Raw genomic sequence first — 8,092 nt, forward strand, 5'->3', positions numbered from 1 at the left:
GTGTTTTGTTCTGCTGTACATGGGGTTGCTATGAGTCGGAGACGATGGCACCTAACAACAATAACAACCATCATGAAAATTTTTATAAGTATTCGTTTTCTGTTTATCATAACCATCACTGATGAGTGGAATGAAAATGCTTTTATCAAATTAAGTCAGTCAGTAGCCAGTGCCAGTAACTTGACTGAATGCTGGCAACAGAGTAGGCTGTAGCCACAGGCTCCAGCTGTGAGTTGAAATAACTTACAGACCTATCTTGTGCTCTATGTTTCTGTGTAAGAATACCTAATGCATTACTAGAAACTGCAAGTACAAATAAAGAGAAGTCCAAATGATAGTTCCAAAAACAAAAACCAAACCCACTGCCATCAGGCCGATTCCAATTCACAGCAACCCTATAGGACAGAATAGACCTGCCCCATAGGACTATGGCCCCTAGTTACCCTTCAGACCTGCAACTGAACTCACTCTGGCTTTCAGCCAAACGATAGCATAGCAGGTGAATATTTACATCAGGTATATACACTCCTTGAAGCAATCAAGATTAATCTCAATCGTGGGAGAACATAAGGGTGGTGCTTGCATGGGGAGATGGCGGGGAGAGGGTGGTAATGGCAAGAATGCATGGGAGGGAAGGACACAGGGAAGGGGTAACTATGGGGAGGAAGTGGGAGGAGAGCTGTTACACCATGGGAATTACAGTCAATGTCATGAAACAAAATGTGTATGAAATGCTGTATAGAAAATGAATTTGCTCTGTAAACTTTCATAAAAATCACAATAAAAATTAAAAAAAAAAAAGTAACTGCTGGTTTCCAAGGCTGTAAATGTTTAAGGAAGCAGTTATCTTTCTCCCATGAAATAGCCAATGGATTTGAACCACCGCCTTTTGGTTAGCAGCTGAATGCTTTAACCACTGTGCCACTAGAACTCCTAAATAAGAGTTAGGGAACCCTAAAGCAGGCATGTTAGTCAAGACTTCTTTAATTTAGCTAATGTTCCTTGATTTTCTGGGGTAAGATAGAATGGATCAGGTTCAGAAGTTTTTAAATGTTTGTACAAAGGTTGAGACATGAGAGAAACATTGGGAATCCAAGCTCCACGATAGCACAGAGCCTTCAAAATCTTCCCAGGACCTTGTGCAAAGTGAAATGAGTCAATCACAGAAGGACAAACACTGTTATTAGTCCACTATTGTAAAAAGTCAAAGAAAAGTTTACATATGGAAGAAAAGTTTGTTGGTTACCAGGGATGGGCGAGGAGAGGAAGGGAGGGAAAACAGATAATTAAGAGAGAGTTTCGGCATGGGTGAAGGGATTTTAAAAAGAAAGAAGCAAGATTAGCCATTAGTGGATGGTTTTTGAAGCTAGGTTATGGGCACATGGAGGTTATTGTACTAGTCTTTGTTTCTGTTTGAGATATTTTATAATTAAAAAAAAAGAGCAATAGGGAATCAATGAAGGACTTAAAGGAGGGTGGAGAAATAATGTTTGCTCTGTAGAAAGTTCATGTTGACTTCAGTGTAGTAAAACGGGTAAGAACAGCGCAAGCCTATGAGTAGGAAGAGGAGCTCTGGTGGTGCAGTGGCTAAGGCATCTGACCGCTAACCAGAAGGTTGGTGCTTCAAACCCACCAGCCACTCTGTGGAAGCAAGACTGGGCAATCTACTTTCGTAAAGATTTACCACCTTGGAAACCCAATGGGGGTCGCTATGAGTTGTAATCGACTCGATGGCAGTGGGTTTGATTTTTGCTTATGAGTTGGAAGTGCAAGGGAGCAATTATGATAGCTCAAATTAGAGTGATTGCAGTAGGAATGACAAAAAGGCATAACGTCTGGGGAAAGATGTCAGATCAAACAGCTGCATCTTCGTTGCTTCCTCTTGAATCTCTGCTGACAGCACAAAGAGAGAGGTGTTTTTTTTTTATATATACCATAAACCTATACGGATGAAGACATAGATGGGAGAAGATTAGATACTAACAAGATTTTGGAAGCCACCAAAAGGATAGACAAGCTGAAGATAATGTAGCAAACGAGTAGTAGGAAAAGTCCAAGGGCAGTCTGATCCACACCACAGAATCACGAAGAGGTTTATGACCTGATGGCATCAGGCCCTTCTAGAAGTGGCAGTGAATCCGCAGAAAGAGGTTTTATAATTAGAAGAATTGGATGAAAGTCTTTAAGAAGCACTCAAGTCCTCTCCCCAGCTCTGTGTAACTGGACTACTGACTAAGCCCCTTCTGGAGAAAGTGAAACAGAAGGAAGATCAGCCAATGCACATACTGAGTAAGGAAACCACCTTTTCACCACTCTGAGCCCGTCTCCATTCAGCTCCAAGAACACCAGCAGCCTGGGCTTCAAACTCTGGGTAGGAGACTGGAAGAGCCTTCTCTGTTGAATGGGAATGACAGATCTCGAGATACTGAGATCAGGACTCCCCAGTAAAAATGGCCTAGACAAATCACCCCATAATTAAGTTCACCATAAACATGCCCCACTTATATGCTCTGAATTCCCATGCTTTTAATCTCTATATACTTTAAATACGATCAGACAACCAAGGATCATGACAGAGCCAAGAAAAGCCTTTAACACGTAAAGACCAAACAAAACCAATAAAAGAAATCACTAATATCTTCAGACAGGTAAGAGGATTTGCTACCAAGGTACAAGATCGGGGTGCTATTAAAACAAAAAGAATATTCCGGGAACAACAACAACAAAAAAAAGGTAACAGTTAAAGTTCAGTACAAGAGTTAGAAGATAAATATAGGGAATATTCCCAGGAAGTAAACCAAAAGAGCAAAAAGATGGAAGCCAGGAGAGAAAACGAAATAAAACTAGAGTTCCAGGCAAGGAGAGGCAGGCATACCATGGAGACATTGAGGGTTTGGTTCCAGATCACCGCAATAAAGTGAATACTGCAATAAAGTGAGTCACACCATTTGTTTCCCAGTGTGTGTAACAGTTATGTTTACACTGTACTGTAGTCTGTTAAGTGTGTAATAGCATGACGAAAAAGTTTGAAATATTGTGAGAATGACCAACATGTGACAGAGACACAAAGTGAGCACATGCTGTTGGGAAAAAGGCACCAGTAGCCTTGCTTGACACAAGGTTGCCACAAGCCTGCAATGTGTAAAGACTGCAACAGCTGGGAAGCACCAGAAAGCCAAGCAGAGTAGAATGACATGTGCCTGTATGGTATCTGGATAGTAAGAGTTCTAAGAATAAAGGACAGAAAATGGAGGGAAGGGATTCATCATGGGGAAAATAAAACAAGATTTTTTAATTCCCTGAAATGCAGGACACAAGTTTCCAGACTGAAAGGCTTGAGTACACTGCACAATGGCTGTCGAGAGGCCCTTGTGCCAAGGACTGAAGCTTATCAACAGCCACATGAATGAGCCTGGACTCAGATCCCCTTTTCCTCAGTCAAGTCTTCGGAAGTGACCACGGCCCTGGCCGATAGTTTGACCTTGAGCCAGAGGTACCCAGATGAACCTTGAGCATCTGTCTGACCCACAGAAATGAGATAATGTTTGTGGTCTTGTTGTGGTGGTGTTTTTGTGCCAGCGATAAGCTGCTAAATGTCGGGGTAGTTTGCTTAGCAGCGACACCTGAGACATACTTATATCTACACACTGCTCGTTGACTTGACTCACAGACCCTGCAGGTCGGAGCATAACTGCCCCAAATGGTTCCAAGGCTGTAGTTTTTTTTTTTTTTTTTCAAATTTTTATTGTGATTTGGGTGAAAGTTTACAGAGCAAATTCACTTTCCATACAGAAGTTCACATACACTCTGTCTCATGACATTGACTACAATTTACCCCAATGCAACAGCTCTCCTCCCACTTCCTCCCCAGAGTTACCTCTTCTCTGTGTCCATCTCTCCATGCACTCCCGTTCCCTGAGCTATGTCCCTGTGCATACACAGCCCTTCTATTCTCCCATGATTATTCTCTCTAAGGAGTTTATCTACCTAGTGTAAATGTTCATGTCATATGCCTATCTTTTGTTTGGCTTGAAGCCACAGGTGTGGGTTCAATTCCAGACCTGAAGGGCAGCTAGGGGCCATAGTCTCAGTGGTTCCATCAGGATTTATCAGACCAGCAAACCTGGTCCTTTTTTTTTTTTGAAATGATTTTGAGTATTGTTGCACATTGTTCTCCCACTCTATCCAGGATCTCCTACATAGATCCCCCTCCGAGTAGTTCACAGTGGTATCAAGGCTATAATCTTTACAGAAGCTAATTGTCACATCTTTTTTCTGCAAAGCATCTGACAGATTTGAACCACCAACCTTTTGGTTAGTAGCTGAGTGCTTAACTACTATGCCACCAGGACTCCTTATACTCACTATGCTGTTGCTGCTGTTATTTGCCGTCGAGTCGGCCCCGACTCATAGCGACCCCTCCTTGGGTTTCCGAGGCAGTATCACTACGGAAGTAGGATTGCCCAACCTTCCTTCCGAGGAGTGGCTGGTGGGTTTGAACCACCAGCCTTCTGGTTAGCAGTCAAGTGCCTTAGGCACTATGCTACCAGAGCTCCTATACTCACTATAGTACTAGTCAAAATTTGTTAACCACAGCTATCTATGTATATTATATTGTATAATTATACAATTAGGAGCTCTGGTAGCATAGTGCTTAAGGCACTTGACTGCTAACCAGAAGGCTGGCGGTTCAAACCCACCAGCCTCTTTGGGAAGGACGACAAGGCAATCATTTATGTATTTAAAGCAAGAAAATAACATTAAATCAATGGACTAAGAGCACGTTTTATATTGTCCTTATTACAGCAGTACTAGTCTCATTCCAGGATACATGTCTGTCTCCAATAAGCTCTGTAGTTACTGTAATTTTCTAATATGAAAATAGTTGGGAAGAATTGCTCACTCTCTACCAGATTGATCTTTTCATAATGTAAATCAGATCACATCATTCTCCTGCTTAAAATTCATCAATAGTTCTCCATTGGAATGGTTTCCTCACATTTCTCACCCAGCTAACTTGCTGGTCTAGACCTAGTATACACGTCACATTTTCAGGAAAGCCCTGAAGCACTCCTCTCCCCTCCATTTTCCCACTAGATCCCTCTGTTCCTTCCTTTTCTAGAATTTCAGTTTTTCTTGACTAGCACCAATTATTTATGTACAAGTTTCCCCAATGGGCTGTAAGCTCCATGAGGACAAGGATAGTATCTATTTTTTTTTTAACCCCAGTACTTCCAATGCAATTGGTAATTTTATACACACACACACACACACACACATATACACTATCACCAAAGGTTTGAACCGTTGAACTTCTGGTTAGCAGCCAAATGCCTTAACCACTAGACCAACAGAGGTACTTATAGATAGGGTGGCCTAATTTCCTCCTAAGCTTCCCAGGTGGCTCAAATGGTTAAGGGCTTGACTACTGGCCAGTTGGTTGGTGGTTCAAACCTACCCAGAGGGCCCTGGAAGACAGGCCTAGTGATCTGCTTCTGAATGGCCCCAGCCTTGAAAACCCCATGGAGTCAGTTTTACTCTGCACACGTGCGGTCACCATGAGTGGGGATCAACTCAATAGCAACCAACAACAAAACCACATCCTCCTTAAAAATAACAAACCCTTCAGGTAGTGGCTCCCTGTGATGGGGAAAAAAAAAAATCTTGCCTGAGATGTATCCTGTACCCCCATAGACCTACCCCGATCCTTTTAATCTTCCTAAATCCTTATTATTAGTATCAAAATGTCTCATCACAAAAAAATTAGAGGGTGAACTTACATTATAAAATAGTTACTTTCAGAAGGATGACAAAACCAATTGCCAGCTAGTCAACTGACTCATGGCAACCCGTGTGTGTCACAGAACTGTGCTCTGTGAGTTTGCAATGGCTGCTGCATTCAAGTCACCAGGTGTCTTCCCAGGCCCCTCTCAGTAGACTGAAAATGCCAATCTTCTTTAGCAGTGGAGTGTGCTAACCATTTACACTACTCGGGAGGGACTCCTCAGGAAGACCACCAGGCCTTTTTAAATGAAATCCGAGCTCTTGTTTGATTATAAACCATTACATACTCAGTAGATGGAGATGCCAAAAGCTCAAGTGTTCCTGGCCACTGCGAGCTGGTATCAAGCAGTAAATTTTAAATTACAGTAATTCAGAAGCAGGCAGTTTCATTTCAAACTTTTAATTTGCATTTTAAGGCCACACTTGGCAACCCTATTAAATGAATGAATGAATGATAGTAATGCCTTGGTTTGGTCACCAAGGATCTGAAACTCAATTATCTCAGCCCACCCAAACTCGCAAGAGCCTGATGTACAAACCAGTATGCCAATTAATTAGTATGTAATGACAGATACAGATTACCCAGAAGAAATAGGAGCTCTGGTAGTGTAGAGCCTAAGGCACTTGACTACTAATCAGAAGGCTGGCGGTTCAAACCCACCAGCCACTCCTCAGAAGGAAGATGGGGCAATCTACTTCCGTAGTGATACCGGCTGAGAAACCCAAGGAGGGGTCGCTATGAGTCGGGACCGACTGGCCGGCACATAAAAACACAACAACGAGGAGTGGAGATCTGGGTTCAGTTCCTGTTTTTCAGCTCCCCACGTTCTAGTCTCCATTCAGAGCATCTGCCTTCTGGTCACACAGCCTTCCTTCAGGTACGCTCAGATGTATCTGGCCAGACTGGCGTTTTCTTAGGTACATTTTAGGCCCCAGGGAAACACCGTTTCACTACTGAACTTGCATAGTCTCACATCTCCTCAGCAGAATTCAGGACAGTTAGATTGCTGTAGAAGGAGCTCTGGCGGCGCAGTGCCTAAGGCATTTGAGTGGTAACCAGAAGGTTGGCGGTTCAAACCCACCAGCCTCTTTGGGAAGGACGACAAGGCAATCCACTTCCGTAGAGACTTAACGCCTGGGAAATCCAAGGAGGGGTCGCTCCGAGTCGGAATCGACTGGATGGCAGTGGGTTTGGTTAAGCTTGCTGCACGTCTGGTCATGTTTGTGTTGACGCCTACCATCTTCATTCTCTGAGAGGACGTCGCCACAGCTCCCTGGCAGTTTCTAGCCGCCAGGTTGACCCCGACTAGAGTGTTTTCGCCGTCAGGCAAAGGGCTGGGTTACCGGTGAGCTTCTCAAATAGGAAGCCGCGTCTCCACCAGTGCCTGCGTTGACGGCAGGGGACTCTGGAGTCTTTAAATGGCCTCCTTATCTAAATGTCTACCTCCCTCAGTGGGCTAAGACCTTATCCAGCTCCGAGAAAGTCACCGCCTAGGGCTTCGGGCAAGGGACCAGTGAAAAGAGTTGCCACAGCAAAACGGCACAAGGAGGGCGGCCTCCAAAGGCTGGCTCGGCCACTCACAGGGCCCGGAGCCGAGTCTGAGGCCTGAGTTTGGGCTTCAGGGCTGTCGAGGCCTTCGAACTGCTCAAGGACTCTTACTGGGAGTTCATGAACCCGACGGCGGCAGTTCCCCTGCCCACGCTGGCGCTGGGTGACAAACCGCATAAACCCGCCCGCGGCTCGCGACCCCACGGCTCCACGCTGACGGTCTCCTCCCGGCGGCGTGAGCCGGCCTTCTGCCAGACTCCAAGATGGCTGCCGAGTGCCTCGCCCCCGAGGAGCCCGTCGCCCCTCCTCCACGCGCGGGGCCGCGCCGCGCGCACCCGTCGCCCCCCGCCCCACCCCCCCCACCTCGCTACCGCACGAGCTCCACCCAGGTCGCAGGCAGCGCGGTCGGCGGCGCCTGTTTCCCGCCATTGTGCGAAGTGGAGGCTGTGGCCCGCGCGCCGCGCCAGCCGGTCGCCAGCAGCTTTTCAGCAGCGGCTGCTGCAGCCGCCGCTCCCTGAGGCGCAGGGAGGTCAGGCGGCCCGCGTGCCGCGGCTCGTCCTGCGTGGGAGGGCGCGGCGAGGAACGGCCGAAGCCCTGAGAGGAGGAGGCGGAGAAGGGGTGCCGGCCGCCCGGACGCGCTCGCCCCGCGGATCGCCGCCGCCCGGGCAGCGCCGGCCCTTCGGCGACATGCCCTGCGGGGAGGACTGGCTCAGCCATCCGCTCGGCATCGTGCAGGGCTTGTTCGGTGAGTGGTAGCGT

The 8,092-nt window shown here is 46.4% G+C and overlaps 2 protein-coding genes across 2 annotated transcripts in view; one reads left to right on the top strand and one right to left on the bottom strand.

The window, feature by feature from the left end:
- Positions 1 to 8,022, bottom strand: part of LOC103193661 (SEC23 interacting protein) — a 49,273-nt gene extending 41,251 nt beyond the window's left edge. Inside the window, exons 1-2 of the mRNA XM_007936915.1 lie at positions 7,969 to 8,022; positions 7,367 to 7,927 (exon numbers count right to left, since the gene is read on the bottom strand). Coding sequence (XP_007935106.1) covers positions 7,367 to 7,927; positions 7,969 to 8,022 — 615 coding nt within the window. The remainder of the gene's footprint in view (positions 1 to 7,366; positions 7,928 to 7,968) is intronic.
- The window catches only part of LOC103193583 (minichromosome maintenance complex binding protein), a 32,135-nt gene continuing 32,063 nt past the window's right edge, over positions 8,021 to 8,092 (top strand). The window contains exon 1 of the mRNA XM_007936832.1: positions 8,021 to 8,078. Coding sequence (XP_007935023.1) covers positions 8,021 to 8,078 — 58 coding nt within the window. The remainder of the gene's footprint in view (positions 8,079 to 8,092) is intronic.

Source organism: Orycteropus afer, unplaced genomic scaffold (assembly GCF_000298275.1).
Source record: "Orycteropus afer afer isolate SDZICR_OR568_19922 unplaced genomic scaffold, OryAfe1.0 scaffold00038, whole genome shotgun sequence".
Lineage (NCBI taxonomy): Eukaryota > Metazoa > Chordata > Mammalia > Tubulidentata > Orycteropodidae > Orycteropus > Orycteropus afer.